The 22,363-nt window shown below is 42.9% G+C and overlaps 1 protein-coding gene across 4 annotated transcripts in view; it reads right to left on the bottom strand.

The window, feature by feature from the left end:
- The window catches only part of ST3GAL4 (ST3 beta-galactoside alpha-2,3-sialyltransferase 4), a 71,418-nt gene that overhangs the window by 39,345 nt on the left and 9,710 nt on the right, over positions 1-22,363 (bottom strand). For 2 of the 4 annotated variants that reach the window (XM_060250706.1, XM_060250705.1), the window contains exon 1: positions 21,308-21,402. The exons of the other annotated variants lie outside the window; for them this stretch is intronic. In XM_060250706.1, the coding sequence (XP_060106689.1) occupies positions 21,308-21,343 (36 nt within the window). In that variant the 5' untranslated portion in view covers positions 21,344-21,402. Of the gene's footprint in view, positions 1-21,307; positions 21,403-22,363 lie in introns of those variants that run through there. 4 annotated transcript variants of the gene reach the window in all.

The following is a 22,363-nucleotide window of genomic DNA, read 5'->3' on the forward strand; positions in this document are numbered from 1 at the left end:
GAAGCAGTTGAAAGGCAGGATTACCTGTTCTGGATACAAGTGAGGCCCATAACAAACTGCACAAAGGGGATGAAAAGACCACAAAAGGCCCGTGTTACATGGCCCTCCTGCACTAACACAAACCTTAAAGGGGATGGTGAACCTAACATTTTGTGTCAACAAAGCAAACCAACAGCAGCAACAAAATCAGTTCTTGTTTCTATGGACTTGGCAATGAACAGCTGTCATGGGTTCTATAAATTAAACAGACTGTTGAAAATTGGTGCCCTCAACAGATTATATCTTTTTTCTAATGATCTGCGAGTGTTTCACAGCCACATCACCCCATCTTAAACTAGAATCTGCATTTTGCGCCACATCATTGAAATGACCTTCATGGCTTCCTTCTGCAGGGAAGGTTTTAAGGGACTTCTAACTCAAATTTATCTTCAGTCACATACTGGTCACAACAGCTGATCGCTCTTCCTTTACTTCAGCTCCAGAAGAATAAATCTTAATTCAACGCAGATGAGAAATGATGTGGAATCAGAGTCACAACAGATTCTGAGGAAATTTGAAATCAAACCACTTTTGCACTCCGCACTTGCTGTTCCATGGAAAGGCCAAAGTACCAAACAAGAGTTCTGCATAGAAAATAGCAAGGGCAAAAGGTTTGTGGGGCTGGAATGGCATTTTCTCCTCCACATGCAAACCTCTAAGACCAATTCTTGCTGGCCTCATTTCTCATCAACCCAGGGCAGCTCCTTGCCACAGTGAGGAGTCATCTACCACAGGCAAGTATCCAGCCTGGATTTAAGAACTGCAAGAATGGGATTCCAATGGGACTGTAGAATGCTAAAAAAAACCTTGATACGGTTGATCTGAAACTGTCAGCAGCATTTTCACGATCAGGTGGTAGGATCTCTCAACTAGGTAAGAGACAGGACCATGGACAGCTCTGACATACAACTGGTGTTGTTCCAATAAAAGGCAAAGCTCAGTTGAGCCCTCTGCAAATATGAAACTACCCAAAGCTCTAGCCCTGTGCTGAGATCTGGAAGGTTACTAGAGAGACAGCCATCTGATGTTGAGCCTTGTGGTTCAACACATAATGGTGGACAAACTGCCTAACAAATAGTCATTCTTGTTGGCTGGTCCACAACTAAAGTGCACTCTTCCCTCTACAACCACCCCAAAACTGTGCTTCCACCTTCTTTTCAAAGCCACTGAAATCTTTACCAGATATAAATGATGATGATATGATGATGATATTGGATTTATATCCCGCCCTCCACTCCGAAGAGTCTCAGAGCGGCTCACAATCTCCTTTACCTTCCTCCCCCACAACAGACACCCTGTGAGGTGGGTGGGGCTGGAGAGGGCTCTCACAGCAGCTGCCCTTTGCAGCCATAGGACACTCCAGGGACCTCATACCAGCAATAAAATACTACCGTTTCATACATTCACATGAACCCATGCTCATCTTAACACTGTAGATGAAATGGCATGTTCCTCTTCTCCACAATAACCTAGTCTGTAAAGCAGGGATCTATGTCAAAATTTGATCACAAGCGTATGAAATTTATTAATAGTCTGCACTGTTGTGTTGTAATTCGGCCCTTCCCTCCTTAAGAGTTTCATCTGAGCTTCCTTACTCCTTGTCATGCCAGCCAAAAATATAATTTCAGTTTTGCCAAAGTACGTGTATAAGTTTTGGGTGGCCTTAGAGGAAGTACATGCCTTGTCTAACAAAGTTTCATTGGACTTGACAATCTTTTCAATGAAAATATTTACATAAACCCGCTAGTGATTTAAGATTTAAGCTACAAATGCACAAGGCAACTCAATGTTCTCCTGATATTATTTTTGGATTGAGGCAAAGAGTGATATCTACCCATACAATGGAAAAGACCTGCATTTTTCTTTCATGGAAATGTATTATTCCAACATCAGGGCAAGATGGAGGACTTAGGAGAATGCAAGGAAGTCAGGAAGAACACACAAACACCAAGCAAGATCTTGGGTCTCCCTCGGTGAGTAATGTCTACTCTGACTTGCAGTCAAATAAATGTCTTTCCTAGAACTTGTTATTTGAGATGTTCTAATGACGATGCCAGACACTGAACCTGGGACCTTCTACATGCAAAGCAGATGTTCCATCCTTGAGCCAAGGTACTTCCCCACCAAAAAAAAGGCAAGTATGATAAGAGGTGGCCTTCCCTGCAGCTTGCAGACGTGCCTCAAAGTCAACCAATGGATTGAGCAGGCAGTGGCTATGCAGACCCTGTCCCACCCATTGACATGAGGAGGCTTTTGTGCCTTGCTTGTGGTCTTCCTGAAGGCATGTTGCTGGGAAGAGGATATTAGACTACAGAGTCCTTTGTTCTGATTTAGCAGAACTCTTTTGTTCCAATAAATGGTAGTCTCCTGCAGAATTTTCTAATCTCCCCCCTCCCTTTTAAATTGGCAAATACAGCTCATTTACAAAGCAACTGAAACTTTTATTCCAAATTATAATCCCTAGAAGTGTTTGACATATTCCAGGAAATTTCCTTGTATAAAATTTCACCTCTTCACTAGTCAGCTGTGCAATGAAGAGGCACTCAAGAAGGGAAGCCTGGTTCCCATACATGCATCTTCCACCTAGCCTGACCAATGACCAACATCCCAGGAAGGAACTCTGCCCTGGGCCAAGACATTTTTTACATGATCATCTTTTTAATCACCTTTACCCAATCTTGTCCTTTGCCTATACCCAAAAGCAACCCATTTTAGGAAAGCTAACTTTGGAGCTGCACCCATGAGACCCCCAAGGGTTAAGATGATCGTCTGGCTGCAAAAAGGTAGTTAAGATGAACTGCACAATAGGTGAGCAGGGTCCTATTTCAGTGATTAGCTGAAAGTAAACAAACATCCTCCATCACTATCTTCCATGGGTGCTGGAGGCGAACAGCCCAGCAATGACATTACGGCAGATTCTCCCTAACGTCATTGGTTACTGCAGTAGGTTTTTTTAAAGCTCACAAAAGCATTATGCTTGCTCAGTTTTTATTGTCGACTGGTACGTCTTTGATCATGCAGATACAATAAGTGCAAAGGAAGTAATCTACTGTGACTGCAACTATAAAGATAGAAGGAAGGAGACATAAGCTAATCTTAGCTCACTGAGCCAAGTCCATACCTGTGAGAGAAATGGGGGGTACGCAATGACTAAATCGCTGAGAGAAGCATCAACCCCCTGCCCCCAAGGTTTAAATAACCCAGATTTGAATAGCCGGTACCCAAAAGGATTTGGGAAATATAGGGCCATCCAACACATCAAGGTGCAAAGTTCCAAAGAAAAAGCCAGCATTCATGCATAGACCATACAAACATGTACCACTGATGATGAAAATTCAAGTTTTGTAAGAAGATGCTCTGCCAGGGATGCTAATGAACAGTGAGATGTTGACCAGCTTAATGAGACATTAGTAGTTGTCTGTAGACAATGGTAGGCGTGTGAGCAACCAGAACTTTGCATATTTTCCTTTACTGCATCAGTCTCAGTTGTTACATTTTAAAAAATACAAAGCAATTAAGAAGAATGAAACCACACATGGTAGAGCACAAATTCATGCATGCTTGGATTCCCCTAAATCTCAACCTTCAAACAGAATGGTTTCCCCAGAAGCATAAGAACATAAGAACATAAGAGAAGCCATGTTAGATCAGGCCAATGGCCCATCCAGTCCAACATTCTGTGTCACACAGCGGCCAAATATATATATATATATATATATATACACACACACACACACACACACTGTGGCTAATAGCCACTGATGGACCTCTGCTCCATATTTTTATCTAACCCCTTCTTGAAGGTGGCTATGCTTGTGGACGCCACCACCTCCTGTGGCAGTGAATTCCACATGTTAATCACCCTTTGGGTGAAAAAGTACTTCCTTTTATCCGTTTTAACCTGTCTGCTCAGCAATTTCATCGAATGCCCACGAGTTCTTGTATTGTGAGAAAGGGAGAAAAGTACTTCTTTCTCTACTTTCTCCATCCCATGCATTATCTTGTAAACTTCTATCATGTCACCCCTCAGTCGACGTTTCTCCAAGCTAAAGAGCCCTAAGCGTTTCAACCTTTCTTCATAGGGAAGGTGTTCCAGCCCTTTAATCATTTTAGTTGCCCTTTTCTGAACTTTCTCCAATGCTATAATATCCTTTTTGAGGTGCGGCGACCAGAACTGCACACAGTACTCCAAATGAGACCGCACCATCGATTTATACAGAGGCATTATGATACTGGCTGATTTGTTTTCAATTCCCTTCCTAATAATTCCCAGCATGGCGTTGGCCTTTTTTATTGCAAACGCACACTGTCTTGACATTTTCAGTGAATTATCTACCATGACCCCAAGATCTCTCTCTTGGTCTGTCTCTGCCAGTTCACACCCCATCAACTTGTATTTGTAGCTGGGATTCTTGGCCCCAATGTGCATTACTTTGCACTTGGCCACATTGAACCGCATCTGCCACGTTGACGCCCACTCACCCAGCCTCAACAGATCCCTTTGGAGTTCCTCACAATCCTCTCTGGTTCTCACCACCCTGAACAATTTAGTGTCATCCGCAAATTTGGCCACTTCACTGCTCACTCCCAACTCTAAATCATTTATGAACAAGTTAAAGAGGATGGGACCCAGTACCGAGCCCTGCGGCACCCCACTGCTTACCGTCCTCCACTGCGAAGACTGCCCATTTATACTCACTCTCTGCTTCCTATTACTCAGCCAGTTTTTGATCCACAAGAGGACCTGTCCTTTTACTCCATGACTCTCAAGCTTTCTAAGGAGCCTTTGATGAGGAACTTTATCAAAAGCTTTCTGGAAGTCAAGGTAAACAACATCTATCGGGTCTACCTTTTCCATTGGCGACCATAAATATTTTCACTGCGAATGTGTGAGGGGCAGTACGACTGCACATTTCTCCATCTTTTGAGCTCCACGCATGTCACGGATGATCAGGACAATCATCCTACATATGTATGCCTGGCTTTACAGGATTGGGAATCTGGCTTTTGCAGTGTTCTGCTTCTTGCTAAATTAAAAGTTGATTCATGAAAGTCTTCGAGAATATTTGGTTGTACCCAGGATGCATGATGCACTTAAGGATCACAAGCACAAACTCATCAAGCAAGCTAGCAGTCAGCCTATTTTAGAACTGCCTGCACTGATATATTGAACCACACTTTATACCTATGATGAAGCCATCAAATGACCTCTTTGCCAGATAAGAAGTCCCAGTTAAACACCTCCCAAAGGTATTGCCAATCAGGCCATCAGTTCCATTCAGCCCATTCTCTCATACTTTGTGCTCAAGCCATTAGTTACCTTCACTTGCCCCCAAGGTTTACTTTGGCAGGTCAGTGGATTGGACCAAAAAGAACAATGAGCAGACAGCTTCTAGCACTGTACCACAAACACTTAGCACAAGGATTCCTAATAGGAAGGTTATGCAGAAATGTTCATGCTTCTACTTCTGCAAGGAGGTTATGTCAGTTCTCTACAAGTGGAAGACCACCTTTGGATTTCATTTCACTCATTTTCAAGAAATGCTGTGGCACAAAGCATAAAACAGGACTTCTACAAGTGTGAGAGCTCCTGCATGCAGGAAAACAACTTTGGATCTAACCTGTCATCTTCTAATTTTCACAGTTATTAGGAAAACAATTATGAAAATACTGCTAAGAGTTCCATGGGGGTGGAGGGTGGGGAAAGAAAGGATCCAAGAGTAACAGAACAGTAATGATAGCACAGTGGCTTATAACAGTGCTATTGCTTTTAATGTTTCAGCAGAGAAGGTGCACAATAACGGAGGGGTAAGTACAGCCCAGATTTCCTGTTTGCAAAAAGGAAAATAGGTATTCCTTTTGACCTGCAAAAAAAAAAGGGGGGGGTTATTCTGCAGAACATGGGACCAGTATACAAAAGCAATGAAAGGAGAAGAACTGGGCAAGAAAAAGTTGTCTGGATTCTTGATTCTTGGAAGTGTTTTATATTTAATACTTGCATTCTCCCACCTTCTTCTGTTTGTACCCACGCATGTGTGCATGTGTATTTCTGCCAGTTAAAGACTCCCACATTTGATGAAACTGGATCTGACCTACAACACCTTATGACTCAATAAATGTGTTAAGGTGATACAAGGTATTGAAGGTGATACAAGATTTTTTAAAAAATATTTTCATACTTTTTATTGCAATTTTGAAGTTACATCATGTCAGCAATTCTTTGTAGCATAGAAATACTGTTAATTATTCTTGGGGGACTGAAGCAATATTGAAGCTGCATTAAATAAAATGCCTTGAATTATTTCCTCCCTTTTTGAAAACTGTCTGTTAACTCCTCAAAACTAGGCGCTACAGAAAGCAGAGGGCTGATTTAGATGTGATACTGGAAATTGTCTCAACACAGCAAAAAAAAAGTCCCTTCCTGGGAAACTTTGCATTGGGTCGCCACCTGTGCATAGCAGCTGTCTTTGCATGGTAACAGCCCAGTTTATTTAAGGCACGATGCTGATAATAAGTTCCACAAAAAAGAGCTTTTCCCCTGCCAACATCATATTTAAATCAAACCTGAAATTGTGAGAACAGACATATGCAGAGGTGATGGTGGTGGTGCGTACACACACACACTGCACTATAGCATACTACTTTACATAAAAAGGAAAGCCAGTGTTATCACTATAGACATCTGGAGTATCAGAGCAACATCCGGCAACCTATTGCAATCACAAATCATGAACGAACCAACAAGGATTACAGCATCTTCACCACGGAAATGCAAAAAATTCATGCCTCAGAGCTCAGCTCAGTCTCACAATCCGCAGTTTTCCTGGTGCTTCTAAGGTCAGATCTGTATTTTATACAGCAGACACGACCATACATGTATTCCAGAGAACCACATGGCAGAGATGAAAAGAAGCGTAGGGGGTCACACCTACATCTTTAAACAACTGTGCAAGCGCTTAAGAAATCTGACTGGAGGGGGACTTGTTTGACAGTTAATTCCACGTCCAGCAGCTGGGGCACTGACCACAGGTTATGTGTTTCATGTAGAAAATTCGGGTGACTCCGCAGCGGTCACATCTGGCCTTGACAAAGCCATCTGAATATGACATCCTCTCAAACTGCTGCCATGAAGGTACCAGCCTTGCTTGCAGCTGCACACATGTGTAACAATTTAAGTATATAGCCGAGTGCAGAGGTCACGGATCCTCACATCAGCCTCGTTCCTGTTGACTGACTTAACCTCCGAAAGCCAAACCACTGATTTCACACTGCTTCCTTTTTCTTCCCTCCCACCCACTCTCGCTGTACCCCGTTAAATTAGAAACAGCTGAACAGCAATAACCTTCTGTATCTCCTATGCAACTCATACATGTTTTTTTAAAAACTTTTAAAAGGAGGGGGGGGGGAGGAGAACCTATTCAGCTCCACCAGCAATCTAAACAGTGTTCCACCCTTCATACCTGAATTCAACCACATTGTCTGCCAGGCTCTCAGATTCAGGAAACATCAAGTGGAGCTGTCACTCCTAATTATAAAGATTTATTGCTCCTGGGTGGACCTTGCAGTGAGAAAGGAGTCAGATATGAGGCTGTTGGCTTTTCCGGAAACACACAGCACCTGGTTGCCAGAGGCATTGTGCTTTCAGCTATTCCCAAATTAGCGCTAGTTAGCTGGCTTCCCAGTAAAAGCTGCTCATGGCCAGTTTTACAATTATGTGGAAGTGCACAGTCCTTAAAGGAGCCATGGAGCAATGTACTCATTTTGGAAATTTCCAGATCATAGTTTGAGGTATCAGGAGCACAATGACTCAACTGGAATCAACTGAAATGAATTCAGAAGACTGGAAAAACATCATAGGTGTTCAACTTGTGAGCATCAAATCCTTATGTCCCTTCATTGGTTTGAGTAAATCCATAGTTTGCCATGGTACAAAGAACTGATTGTACAAACCATAGCTGACTTCCAAACCAAGAAATCTACAATCCAATTGTAGTATGCTCTTCATTCTGAAAGCTGACTATGCAAAGGACCTGGAATATACAGATCAACTAAACCAGGGGGGGGAGGGGTTAGTAGGGGAGAAAAAAAAGATGTTCAAGTAAACATCATGCCATCTAGTTCGGAATTAAACCAGACCACGGCAAATCAGATTAAAGGCACTCTTAGGCACAGATTAGAGACACTGGGTGCTTTCACACAGTAGCTGTTTGCAAGTGGATTTTGCTACTCTTACACAGTAAAAATTCAGTTGCAAAGCACGTTATTCATGTGTGTGTGAATGTACCCACTGTCAGTGATCGTTCCTGATTAAATTCATAATTAGTCATTTTATTTCAGTTTTCTCTCCTCATCCCAAGATTCATAACATTCAGCTTCTCACTTGTTGAGCAAACCTGAAGCAAGGTGGAAAGCAAAGCCATGCCCCTGACATTTCTGGCTACAGCTCTGGTCATTCTGGGTTTGCTCACAGGTTTGCCCAGAAGGTCCCTTCAAACAAATGAACTGAAAATTATGTGTTCCGATGAAGAGACAGCAAATATACTACTGTGCCAGGTGGGGAGATAAGAAAATGTAAAGCTGAGAAACAAGATGTTCTACACATCACACAAGAGAATGTACTTTTTGGCCTCACCTCTTCAGTAACTGCAAATTAGCGCATTTAAGAGAAAAGGACCTCGCCTCCCTGATGATCTGATTTAAATATGGCACTGGCAAAGCAAGGTGACCTATTCCATTAACTTAGCACTTCTTTGTTTAAAGTGGGCTACTGCTTTCCTATTTACACCCCACTTTTCCCCCTTGACAAAGATCCACAGAGCCTTAAAAAATTCTAGTCTTTTCTATTCTATAGGGTGTTATGACCCCTCCAAAGATTCTCAGGCTTTAACAGGTCACCTACCTCACAGGATGTCTATTGTGGGGAGAGGAAAAGAAGGAGATTCCAAGCTGCTCTGAGACTCGGAGTGAAGGGCAGGGTATAACTCTGATCCCTTCTGATTCACCAGAGAAAGAGGGCTACGGAATACCCTCTAAATAAAAGACCATGACCAATTTCGCATTAGACCTTTAATCTTGGTTCAGTCCTGTCCCCAAACTGACATTCTATACTAGAATCAGAGAATCAAAGAAACCAACTCTATGATTCTATGATTTTTGTGTAGAATATTCGCTTGGGAACAGGGCTAAACCAAGATTAAAGGTCTAGTGTGAAATTGGTCAACCTCTCCAATCTCGAGACTCATCTTACTAGGCAGGCAGTTTTTATTAGAAGGCACCATTGAAAAGCCTCCATCCCTCTCAGAGTTATCTCTGAAAAAAATCTGGAAAAAATCTGTTTCCCGCTAGTGTCTCATTTATACATTACAGAGAGGTGAGTAAAGGGTCAGAGGCAGAGTGGAGAATGGAAGGGGGGAAATGCTATTTTTTTCCACCACCTCAGAACATCCACATTTTATTATTTCATGCATAATAAAGCAATGTTTTCATTCTGGTTATTACAGCCATAGCACCTTCTTTAGGGTGTGGGTGGGAAAGGCTGCCAGGTGACCTTTAAAAGGCATAACGATGTGTCTAAAATATAAAAATGTTAAACAAAGCCCCACCCTGGGGCCTCAATAGGTCCACAACTGAAGGGTGACAGAGCTTGGTAGTAGGCAGTGATACCTGCTAATCTGAATAAGGAGTGGAACCAAATATCTCCTCCTGGCTCAGAGTCACCTGAGCTCATTCAAAAGCGGTGACCTCTCTCCCCCCTCCCTTTGGTTTCTTTGCAGGCTTCAACCAATACCAAAGGCAACCCATACACTTGAGTCAAGGCTGTCCACAAAGAACAGGCAGTGCAACTTCTGTGCAAAAGATTACACAAGATGCAAACTTGCCATAAAATGGCTACATTCATAAACCAGTCAATATTTCAAAACACTTCACATAGGGAGGGGCCATGGCTCAGTGGTAGAACATCTGCTTGGCACCTGGAAGATCACAGGGCCAACCCCTGGCATCTCCAGTTAAAAGGACCAGGCAGTAGGTGATGGGAAAGACCTCAGCCTGAAACCCTGGAGAGCTGCTGCCAGTATGAGTAGACAATGTTGACCTTGATGGACTAGGGCTGCCAAGTCCCCTGTGTTCTATTGTACCATAGATTTTCCCTCTCAAGCGGCTAGAGCATCTGGGAAAACCATAGAGTTTTCCTGGAAATGCCTAGAGTGGCTGCCATGCGACGTTGCCAGAGTGATGACGTAACTTCTGGGTGACATCATCGCACCAGCGACATAGGGGGAGGTTCCCCCCGCCGCTCCTATGTGGGCAGGCGGGCTGGGAACCTCCCAGGCAGGGGAACCCCGGACCGGGGGCTTGGCAGCCATATGATGGACCGATGGTCTTATTCAGTAGAAGGCAACTTCATGTGTTCACTATTAATTCAAAAGTCACTGTGATTCAACAAAAGCCCTTCAAAGGGAGATGCCAGCATGAAATGACTTGAACTAAAATTTATCACTAAGACCAATTTCGCACACAGCTTACCCCGCGGTCATGTTCCTCTTCTCCGCGCAGCGTCCATCGGATTTCCCGCTATCTGCGTCGGAATTACAGGAAGTGCCGTGGCTTTCGTGTAGCAAACGTAAACTGGGTTTTAGTGTTTTATGTTTGCTCCACAAAAGCCACGATACTTCCTGTAACTCCAGCACAGATGGTGGGAAATCCGACAGACACTGCGCATAGAAGAGGAACGTGACCATGGGACAAACTGTGTGCGAAATTGGTCAAAGTTAAAGGGTATGTATTTAGGACATAAAACCAAGATATTATTACATGCTACAGCTGTTATAGCCACTCTTCAGATTGATTGATTTAAAGGTATTTATAACCCCAATGAGAATCCCCAAGCAGCTTAACAGCATTGTTCTCTATTCTGGGAGGTAGGTTAAGCTGAGAGAGTGTGGCCCAAGAATATCCAGCAAGCTTCCACAGTAGAGTGGGGATTTGGAAAAGGGTCGCCTAGATCCTAGTTCTATGCACTAACTACTCTACCACAGTAGTCTTTGGCTTGGGGTGGTTAATCGGCTGTGTGGGTGATCAGCTGTGATGGAGTGAGGGATTTTTCCCTCCATGAGTATGACGGATCCCCACTTTTCTATATACTATAAGCCATGTGCGGCCGCATTCTGCAGATAACTAATTACATGGATCAGGGCCACAAAGAGGCTGAAGATACTTTTCTGCACACTTAAGGGACTTCCCAGGTGTGCAAAAAATCTGATTTTAAAAAAATACATGGGAGGGTTTAAATCCCTCCCCCAAAGTGCCCCAGGCAGCCAGCATTGGGTTCAGTGGTGGTAGGGCACCCAGCGAAGGCTCGCTTGGCCAGCAGAGTCAGCCACGCAGTCTGGAAGCCTGCTGAGTCCAGAAGCAGCTGCTCCAACCTGGCTCAGTGTGGGAGGTTGGCAGCCATGGCAGAGAAGGCCAGCAGCCATGCTGAGTCCAGCAGTGGAGGAAGTCAGCAGCCACACCAAGCCACACCACTGTGATGGAGGAGGCCAGCTGTCCTGCTGATATCAGCCATGGCTGAAGACATTGGGCTTGATAGTTAGGGGGGCTTGGTGCCATGCCAGGTTTGGCAATGGGGGATTTGGGAATCTCCCCTCCTCCAACTGTATGGAGGGACAAGTGGGGAATCAGCAACAGTGAGGAGGGAATTTCCCTACTTGCAGGTCCCCACTTGTAAATATCTATAAAAGATAAAGAGGTGATCTGTAGTCTTTGCTAGGAACAGTTACAAAATATAATCCTGCACTACATGTTGTTTTGTCCTCTATATTGGGAACCCAGATACAAATTTCTGGTGGCCATTTTAGCCAATCTGACTGCATGCAAAGCTGAGAAGAAAATTAATATTCCTTCTTGCAGATATAGACCCACATGTTACACATATGACAGCCCTATATACTCTGGCTGCCAAGAAAATACATATAAAAGTGGGGTTTGAGATTTAAAATTTGTAGTTTTGTAATCTGTTTTAATTGTGTGACATTTTGCCCTGGCCATTGCTTTTATTCTTCCTAAGCTTTATCCATGTTTTCTTTGGAACAACTTTGTCATGGCCTTTGACCAGAACAATAAACATTTTTTGAAAACAAAATAAATCCTATACTAGTGCTTCTTAGGCCTGCTGGGCATCTATGCCATTTATTCATAAGCAAATCTCACCCAAATTCCCAAGACTTTGGCCCCAAGCATTTAAAACAGGCACAGCATGGAGACAATTTCATACTTTCTCTCCCCATTGGGAGAAGTACACAAGCCTTTTCTATACAACAACCATATGAATGGTTCTAGGGGAATTTGCTTCCGTGGCATGAAGCCCGCTGGCACTATGAAGTTTGCACCTCCTGGACTGCATTCAGAATTCACACATACCAATAATTAAGAAACCATGTGCATGACCACATGAAGCTGCCAGACCTTGGATCCACCAAGGTCAAGCACTGTCCACTCTATCAGAAGCTCTCCAGGTTCCCAGGCAGAAGTCCATATCATCTACCACCTCATTCTTCTCACTCGAGATGCCAGAAACTGAGCCTAGGACCTTCTACCACTGCTCCACAGCCCCTCCTCTTTTTGCTTGATGTTGAGTTCCTGCATACACCTTGCTTTAGTACTGGGAATCCTGATTAAACACTAAGCCTGGATTTCTGTGGTGGGTGTGCAGCCAAAAGAGTTAAACATAATTGACTTTCTTCCCCATGCAAGTTAGCAAGAGCAAAATCAACTCCGGAGAATGCCTGTAACGACTTAACATTAAACTGCATATCTCAGTGTGAAAGCAGAAGGGGAAGGAGTGATGAGTGAGCTCAACAAGCTGGGGTTACACCCATGCTTCTCAACTGTGGTTAAGAGGGAATGAATGAATGAAGCTCTGCACAGGCCAGTGCATGATGGTGCAAAGTGCAGTTTATAATATCCTCAGCAACTTCTGGGAGGTAATTGCAAGACACTGTCATCATTGCTCAAGTCTCAGAGTGTATTAACTGTCAAGGCTGAAGTCTGTAGCTATATAGCTCTTTGCATCTGTATAGGTGGCCCCATATATCTTCAGAAGCCATTTCCTTCAGGGACGTTTCCAAACATCCCACAGCTAATGGAAGTGTATTAACTCTGTCCAGGATTTTTTATTTCAAAGATTTACAACCTGCCTTCCAATTAAACCTCCAAGGTAGAATACAAAACACTCAACGACATAAAATCAGAGAAATACTAAAATGGTGCACTGCTGGGCTGTCCGAGTTCTACGCCGATGAATTATGCCCAGAGACTTTTTTCTGCCAACTGATGCATTTTTTGATTGGCACTCTCTTGCTTCTTGACACACTGGGATGGGGGAGGGCAGGAATGCAAGCTGAATCAATGGCACTGGCAGAGTATGGAAATCCAGGAATCCTACAAGCACTAACAAAGGGGTAGCCTAAATATATAGGAGAATGTATGGCTGACACCAACCCACATCTTCCTGATAAAAAGGTAAAGGTAGTCCCCTATGCAAGAACCAGTCCTTTTCGACTCTGGGGTGATGCCACATCATGACATTTTTATGGCAGATTTTTTTTACAGGGTAGTTTGCCATTGCCTTCTCCAGTCATCTGCACTTCCCCCCTACAGCAAACTGGATACTCATACTGACCTCAGAAGGATGGAAGGCTGAGTCAACCTTGAGCCGGCTATCTGAACCCAGCTTCCGCCAGGATTGAGCTCAGGTCGTGAGCAGATAAGTTAGACTGCAGTGCTGCAGCTTTACCACTCTGCGCCATGGGGCTACTGTCTTCCTGATAATGACTACTATATCTCCCAACACAGCTCCCACCTGTGTGTTTTCCGGTGACCTCCTGGTTCTTTAACCTTGGGGATAAAACTGAAAGTGTCATGGAATGGAACAGAAAAGAAGTGTTGTCTTGTCTTCATCCCAGTCAGGCAACATGCTTGCCACAGCCACAGACCCTGTGGCCTTGGCAGCCTCCTTCTATGGCTGTGCATGGAGAAACAGCCAGCCCTTCTTTTGGAACTGAAAGCAAGCAATCTCTCTGCCCCAAAGCAAAGGGATTATTCCCACCATTTTGTGACTGGCCCTATGTCAACCATTTTGTGATGGCACACCATTACCATTCCTCAAAAGTCCTTCAGGTTCAACACTACTAGGAAACCCAGATCTAATAAAATAAATACATGATGCAACATTAGCAGGTTCAGTATCTTCCCATCCCTTACAAATGATAACCAATGGATAGGACATGCTTGCTTGGTTAAATTCTTTCCCCTCAGCCATACTGATTTGCAGGCATAGCATATTCTATGTTTGTAGTGGTTAGGAGAAGCAAATTGTAATCTGGAGAACTGAGTTTGATTCCCCATTTCTCCTCCACATGAAATCTGTTGGGTGACCTTGGGTCAGTCACAGTTCTCGCCAAACTCTCTCAGCCCAGCCTACCTCACCAGTAGCCTGTTGTGGGGAGAAGAAGGAGTGGTAATTGTAAACTGTTTTGAGACTCCTTATAGTAGAGGAAAGTAGAGTATAAAAATAGCTCTTCTTTTGAATGTGGATCTGGTCAGCTGGAACAAATTTTTATCAGTGTGTGAAATCTGGTCCAATTTGAGAGAAAGGAATTTGTCCTTCTTAACACATTGTATGAATTTACAATCTCAAAAATCATCTATTTGTTCTTTAGCAGTTGCTAAATATTTAGCTGTAGTGATTACCTGTAAGAGGGTTGGATCCTAATCTATTCAAGACATCTGAGTCAAAAGATTAGTCAGATAAGGAGAAGGATCTGTACACCATTGCTCCAGGAAGCAGAACTATGTTATCAGAATACAAGTACCAGGAAGGGGGGGGGGGGGGGAAACAAGAACGAGAGATGTGTCAAAGAACTTGCACCCAACTCTAGATGACTCGAGTGACTGAAGAGTGTTTAGTTGTGTGCATGGCAGTCAGCTGCCAAAGGAGGAACACAAACCACATTTCTTAAGTTCCAACCCCACCATATTATGCCGTTTTACCTGGAATTTTTTCTCAGACTGAGATGTTCTTATCATATTTTGTAATCTTATCATATTGTGTGATTGACTGCATAGCTCTGTTTTGCTAGGAATCTTTGCTGTTAGATGCATATGTTAACATTCAAATGTTATCGTATTTTATAATCAGCTTGCTATTCGACTGAATAGTTCTAGTGTACTTGTAGTCTGCCTTGAATTCAGGTAAGAAAGACAGAGTATAAATGGGGGAGGGGGAACCTAGGATCCTTCCTTCTCTCCCCTAGCCGTGCCCCGAATTCAACAAATCAATGCATTTGTTCTGGAGCAGGAAGTTGCAGGCAAATGGATAATCAAGCTAATTACCTCAAAGTAGGCAATGCTGTATATTTAGCCTGTTATCTTTGTCAGTTACAGGGCTTTAAGGCATGTCTATGTCTTGAAATCAACTTTGGGTTGCTTTAGATAAAGTGCTTAATTAACAAAATAAACTAGCAAATCACACTGTTCAAGAGGATTTGCTTCCAAGAAGGCACTGCAATGGATTCTGTCTCTTCTCTACCTCTAAAAAAAATGTGTGTGTTGTGTGGGGTCAGTTTTCCAATCACACTTGAGTTGTCATGTTGACCTTCCCTGCCTTGACTTTCCGTTGATACTTCCCTTGATTGTATAAGTTATTTGGGGTTTTTTTTTTTAATGAATCTTATTGTCAATATTTACTGCACATCTCAGAGTTTTTCAATTTTTCTTCTCTCCTTTTCTGATGTGTGAGCAATGTGTGTGTAGAATGTGCTAAATAAACTTGTCAAATATGTCCTTGAACTTGAAATACGCAGCTATGTCCTGAATGTACACGCTTCAGTGGGCCTGTACAGTCTGCTCAGGTACACCAAAGTTGTTTGACCAGGATGGCCCACAGCCGCCTGATCTTGCTTGATCTTGGAAGCCAAGTAGGGTTAGCCCTCGTTGGTATGCGGATGCGAAACCACCTAGGAAGTCCAGGGTTGCTATGCCAAGTCAGTTGGGCAATGGCAAACCCCGTCTGTTCATCTCTTTCTTTGAAAATGCTATGGGATAGGACATAAGTTGGGTGTGAATTGACGGCACTTTCCATCACGCAAAAACTACCTGAGCTCAGAAGCGGCTCTTCAGGCGGCCATTTTGGACAACAACAGCTTTGCATCCCTGTGCTTGAAAACAGGAGTGGAGGAGAGAGCAGGGCCCGCGCATGGAGTTCTGCCAGCCAAGGCAGAACCCCAACGCGTCCCCCCCTCCGTGCAAGTAAATTTTTCTCACGTGCATGGCATAATGACATCACCCAGAGGTGACATCATCATGCAGGGTACTTGGCGCGTCCCCTTCGCAGTGCTCACCAAGTTTGGCGGGCGCTACGGACTGGAAGCGTCGTTCTTTCTTGGCTTTAAGGGATCGGGGGAGCTTCCCTCGACCCCTTAAAACCAAAAAAGAACACTCCCAGCACTTCCCCTCCCCAGCGCTCACCAAATTTGGAGGGTGCTTGGGACAGTAAGCGAGTCTGAGGCTTAGGGATGGTGCGAGTGGGGAGGGGATGCCCACCCCCTGCCCCTGCTGCGAGTTGGCACCCTAGGCAGTTGCCTTGTTTGCCTACACCTAAGCGCCAGCCCTGGGAGGGAGGAAACTATGTTTATGTGAACTGTACAGTTCCTAGAATGTTTTGTTTTGCCCAGTCTTTTCTTCATTTTTGTTTTGGACAAACCAGCAGAAATGCTGCTAGAAGTGAGATGGAAGGGAGCGCAGGACCCTTAGTTAGCCTCTTCAGCTGTCAAAGCCCAACAGGTTTTCTGTAGGCAAGGCTGAACAAACACAGCAGGAGGAGGAAACCGTAGGTATCAGCAATGCAGCTACGTAGGTGTGGTGTGCTTTTGTATTTCGGCTGCCTTCCCATCCAGGCCATGCAACAGTTTAACGACAGCCTGTCCTTTCAAACAGCATGACCCTTGCATACCAGACCATCTCTACAGGCGACATTTGATCATATCCCTCAGCCCTGACAGATACCAGTAGTAATTTGAGCATGAGGATCTTTCAAGTGGCTTAATCTTTTAAAGAGAGAGTGAGAGGATAAGAACAAGCACACTATGCAGCCTGTGGGGGGGGGGGGGACTCAGAATAATACAGGGAAAGAAAGTCAGTGGAAAAAATTTTAGGCTGATACGTAGAACAGCAGGTGTCCTGACAGCAAGACATGGATGAAATCCCTACAGGAATGGAGAGATGCACAATTGCATCTATACAGGCTGACTGCTGAAATCCAAATGGTACAATTCGCATCTGTAGACCAGTATAATCAGACAGCCAATTACAGACTTTGCAGGAAAGGGTATTTGGAAGAAGACAATTACAGAGAATTAACAAGATAGTGCAGAAGCAGACTTTTGGACATTCTGTATCCCAATTACTGAACTTTCCCAGCAGGGAGATACTTTCGCACCCAGCTTCTAAAAAGCCCTGGTGTTCCAGAGCGACAGACCTGATTTATATATATATATATATATATATATATATATATATATATATATATATATATATATATATATATATATATATATATATATATATATATATATATATATATATATATATATCTGTTCAAAATATAAACTCTAAAAAAATAAAATGGGAAAAAAATCTGTTCAATTTTTTTTTTTTATCAATCAAGGCAACATTACATGTGTCAGTTCATCTGCCTCACTCGCATCCTGTTTACAATCAAGAAGTACCTCAAGTCCCCTGATCAGATTTCAAACTATTTAACCTGTTCTAGCAACTTCAGCCCCTCTGCCCTCTACTGAGAAAGATTTCAATAGAATACAAGTATCTTTGCTATTAAAACCTAAAAGGAAATAATGGCGTGGCTATTGTTGGATGTCTTCTTTGTCTGGTGGTCTGGCAGGACACGGCAACATGTCTGCTTTTAGTGACATGTTAAAATAATTCAGAAGTTCAAGTTCAAAGCACTGGCACAGAAAATCTCTTCTTTCTACCCAATGTTTAATCCACCAGCTTGCACATAAGCCCCTGCCTGCTTGCCTATGCTGAGTAACAGGGTGAACGCACCAAAGTTTGGACCTCGGTTTTTCAGTTCTGACTGAACATTCTCCTCTACATAATGCTTCTACTGACACAGAGATCCAGCTCTGAATTCAGCACAGATTTTCATACATGGGATTTAAAAAAAAAAAAAAAACCTCTTATTTTTATAAATCTGGCATAATTATCTAATTAAATATTTATTTGGTACTTTATTTTAAAAAGCAACTTGTATCTGTTAATTATTTAAAACCCACCATAGTCCATAGCTTAAGCCCACCATTCCCACCACTTAAGGCAGCTTAACGGCCTACTTTATGACAGGCTCTTTAAAAGAACAACAATTTCAATAAAATCAGGGCTTTTTTGAGCAGGAATGCACAGCAATGCAGTTCCCACTGGCTTGGTATCAGGGGGTGTGGCCTAATATGCAAATGAGTCCCTGATGGGCTTTCTCCCCAAAAAAGCCCTGTGTGGAACAATGGTGATGTCAGGGGGTGTGGCCTAATAGGCAAATGAGTTCCTGCTCGGCTTTTTCTACAAAAAGGGTCCTGAATAAAAAAATACCTGCAGATAACAGTACTTTAAATTTTAGAAACAACCAACAAGGGCAACCAGTGTGAGCAAAACCCAACCCACAGCACAAAGCCCAGACAGAAACAGTAAGCAAAAAAGTTCTGCAGCAATTAGACCACTGCTCTATCAATGTGCGGAGCCTTGACAGAACTTGGCTAGAGATCTGGATGAATTATCCCACAGTGTCTTCTATGTTATATACTATCACATACCAGGCAATACATTGTTCCTTGATCAACAACATATTATCCGCATGTGATAATGAGAAGATGTTTACCTATACCAGGGGCTCCCGATGTGGTAGCACCCACGACACCTTTCCTGGTGCCCACCAAGAGTTTTTAGAAAGCAGGTGGGACTTTTTACCCAGCAAGCCTTCTGATCGGCCACTGGAGATTTGATTGGCAATGCAGATTTTTTTAAAAAACAATGCTTTGGCAAAAGCTGCCACCATACCACAAGGATCTTCACTGTGAACTTAAGGTAAGCCACAGCAGTCATTTTGTGGCTGGTTCCTCCTCCTGAAGCAGCCATTTTTGGCTGCACTCCCATGTTTTGTCAGAATTCCAGAGGTGCCCACAGGCTCAAAAAGGTTGGGGAGCCCTGATGTGTACAAACAACCAGGCTTTACAAAGCGTATTCGCCATAAAGCTTAAGTCGGTGGAGGCATGGACGAAAATGTATCTGGAAGACTTCACAACATGTTCTCATAAAAAGAAAAATCTTAGCCCAGAACAGAAGCAATCAATTCATGACTACAGCTAATTTTTTAACAGAACATTCAATTTGTCTGATTTATTGCAGTGCCTTAATTAAAGCACTTTGCTTTTTTAAAAAAAAATGCTGTATGCCATTTTGTGAAAAGGCAGTTCTCAAGATAAAACAGAGATGAATTAGAACCTACGTTCTACAGATTAATTCTGTTTAAAAGGACATTGAAAGAGCCACTTCCAGGGCCTCTTATGTAGCAGGAAACTGGCAGACAACAAACCCAGGGCAGCACTGATCCGTTTCCAGCACAATGAGATTGCGCAATAAGCAGCAGGTGACCAACCACACTCACACCTGCTTTCCACACCCAGTTGCACAACTGCCCTTGGACGTAAGCATAAGATTACATATTCGGGAGTCCTTTGTTAGAATTATGGGAATCTTTTCAATGATGCATGAAGGTACAAAATTTCAGAAGTTTGCAAAACTAGTGCATCCACTTTGCAGACTTGTACTATGACTTCACTTTCCATTGCTGCATTAAATCAACAAGGAGTACCCATGATCCATGCTATATATGATATGGACAAAAATGGATATAGAGAGAGGGGTCATCTTCAGCAAACCTTTCAAGGCTCACAGAGGGAGCCCTTCATACTTTGCTCTCCTGCTTCCATAGCTACTGCCCTAATTCCTCCTTCCCATATTTTCCGCCACCCCTGGGTTTTCTAACATTTTCTAAATCATTTGAAGAGCTGCAAATTCAGAGATATACAAACTATAAATTTATAAGCTGTTCTTACATGCAACATGATAATAAGACCTTGCAGCTCTGAAACAATTGTTATTAAGGTGATAACAGATGCAACTTAAAAGGATTTCGCCTGGACAGAAGACACTATAAATATATTGGGTAACAATACTTTCCACATAGTTCTAGACAGCAGACATTACAATCCTCAGGCTGTCTCTCCTTCAGACACTGAACACACCCACATTTGCAAAGACTGGCTGGTCTTCCGGACTATGAAGGACATTTCATGGTCAAAAATCCAACACCCAGTGGGGTCAGAGCAGTCAGATGAGATACTGAAGTCTTAGATAGGACCTCATGAGAGACATGGAGATGTCAGAGCTCTGGGTCTTTTCCCTCTCTTCCTCATAGCACATGATTCAATATCAAAGTTCTGTGCACTGCCATGCCACACTCTGACCTCATATTGCTTGCTGTCTGTCACAAGCTTGGGGTGATGTCCAGTGCAAAACATCACCTAGACATTCAGAAAAAAAAGAGGAGAGAAACAAACAAGGAGTGGTTTCTCACTGTGATAACATCTACTTGTTCGCACCAAACAGATTTCTCTGATTTTTTTCCCTGCAAAAAAGGCAATTGCTTTGACTGCAACCACAATGGAAACTATCTGGGGATTTTTAAGTGCAACAATTTTGATCAACAGCATCCATTCGGAGGACACGTGGACAATCGCCTCCATTATGGTTGTAAGAATGACCTAGGCTAGTTAGAATCCCTAGCAGAGACAAATTGACATGATATACTTTAGCTAGATGGGGTGACAAATGCCTTTTATGGAGAAACAAGATGATAGCCAGCCTTAAAGCTACAGCCCCCCACCCCATATTCCTTTACCATTAGCACAGATTATTTTGGTATTCTACTCCTTCCTCTATATCCAATGTTCCTTTACAGCTAAGGTTACTGCTTTTATTATCTAGCACTAAGTTAGCCTCAGGGCTCTCAGCTCCTACTAGATTTCAAATGAGGGTGGGAATTCCATAGAGGATAGGCCGAGTCGCAGTATTCACCCTGCACCTGAGCAGGTTTCTTGAGCACAAAAGTGACTACCTAAAAAAAGAGGCGGCTTCTTACCTCAAGAACACTGTGGTTTCCGTCTGCCTCTTCCATGATTTCAAACGTTTCCCTGGATTCTAAACTACACCAGCAGAACGTAAAGGTGGCAGCTCCTGTTTGATGTAATTAAGCTTTTTAAATTATTGTTTTCTAACACAACCAAATGAACTTTTCCCACCACCACCATTTAAATTCACCAAAAAGAATCAAAATTTGTTAAGGAAGTCTTATTCAGATTATGTTACCAATGGCAAACTCATAAAATCCAAGAAGGGAGAAGAGAATTTGCAAATAAGGAAATGCCATTTGAAGCTTTACGTCAGGGGAGATGCTAGAGATCTTTACATTTCTATAGCAGCCATGGAGGGAGAAAGAAAAGGAGAACTAGAACAGAAGAAGGAAAACGGGAAAGTTTACTTTCCCTGACAATGAGGTCCTAATCTAGACTCCTCCCCCGATGCTGCTATTATTAGATATGTTAAGGAGTAGGAGCTCCAGTGATGGATCTCCAAATTTTTCTCTAGCTTTGCTTAAAGTCCATTTCCCTACCCTCAACTCATTCTCCACAAATACACCAGATCTTTACTCACTATTTATCTGATTGGCCAGAGGGGACTTCCATCTTCTACATCTTGAATTGCATTTGTAAACATGCAAACAATTGTCCCAAAAAGTTATGTGAGTAATAAAAATTTCACAAGCTCCTGGGTACAAGAGGCATCCTCCAAGCCTAAACTGATATAGATCTCAAGGGTCAGAAGAAGAAGCAGAAGAAGGAAAAGAAGAAGGAGAAGAAGAGAAGGAGAAGAGAAAGAGTAGGAGAAGGAGGAGGAGAAGGAGAAGGAGAAGGAAAAGAAGAAGAAGAATTATCTGAAATCTTTCGAGATTACAGTTCATGAGAATATCTTGTTAGAAGTCGTGAAAAATGGGTCCTGCTTTTGGTTTGTAGCATGGACAGATCTAATTGTATACCACACCAGAAGACTCTACAGCCCATTAATGATGACGATTTATCTCTCAAATAACTGGACATATGCAATTTCAGCTTTATATCTGAATGAACTTTCAGGAACC

This window comes from Heteronotia binoei, chromosome 12, assembly GCF_032191835.1.
Source record: "Heteronotia binoei isolate CCM8104 ecotype False Entrance Well chromosome 12, APGP_CSIRO_Hbin_v1, whole genome shotgun sequence".
NCBI classification, from domain to species: Eukaryota; Metazoa; Chordata; class Lepidosauria; order Squamata; family Gekkonidae; genus Heteronotia; species Heteronotia binoei.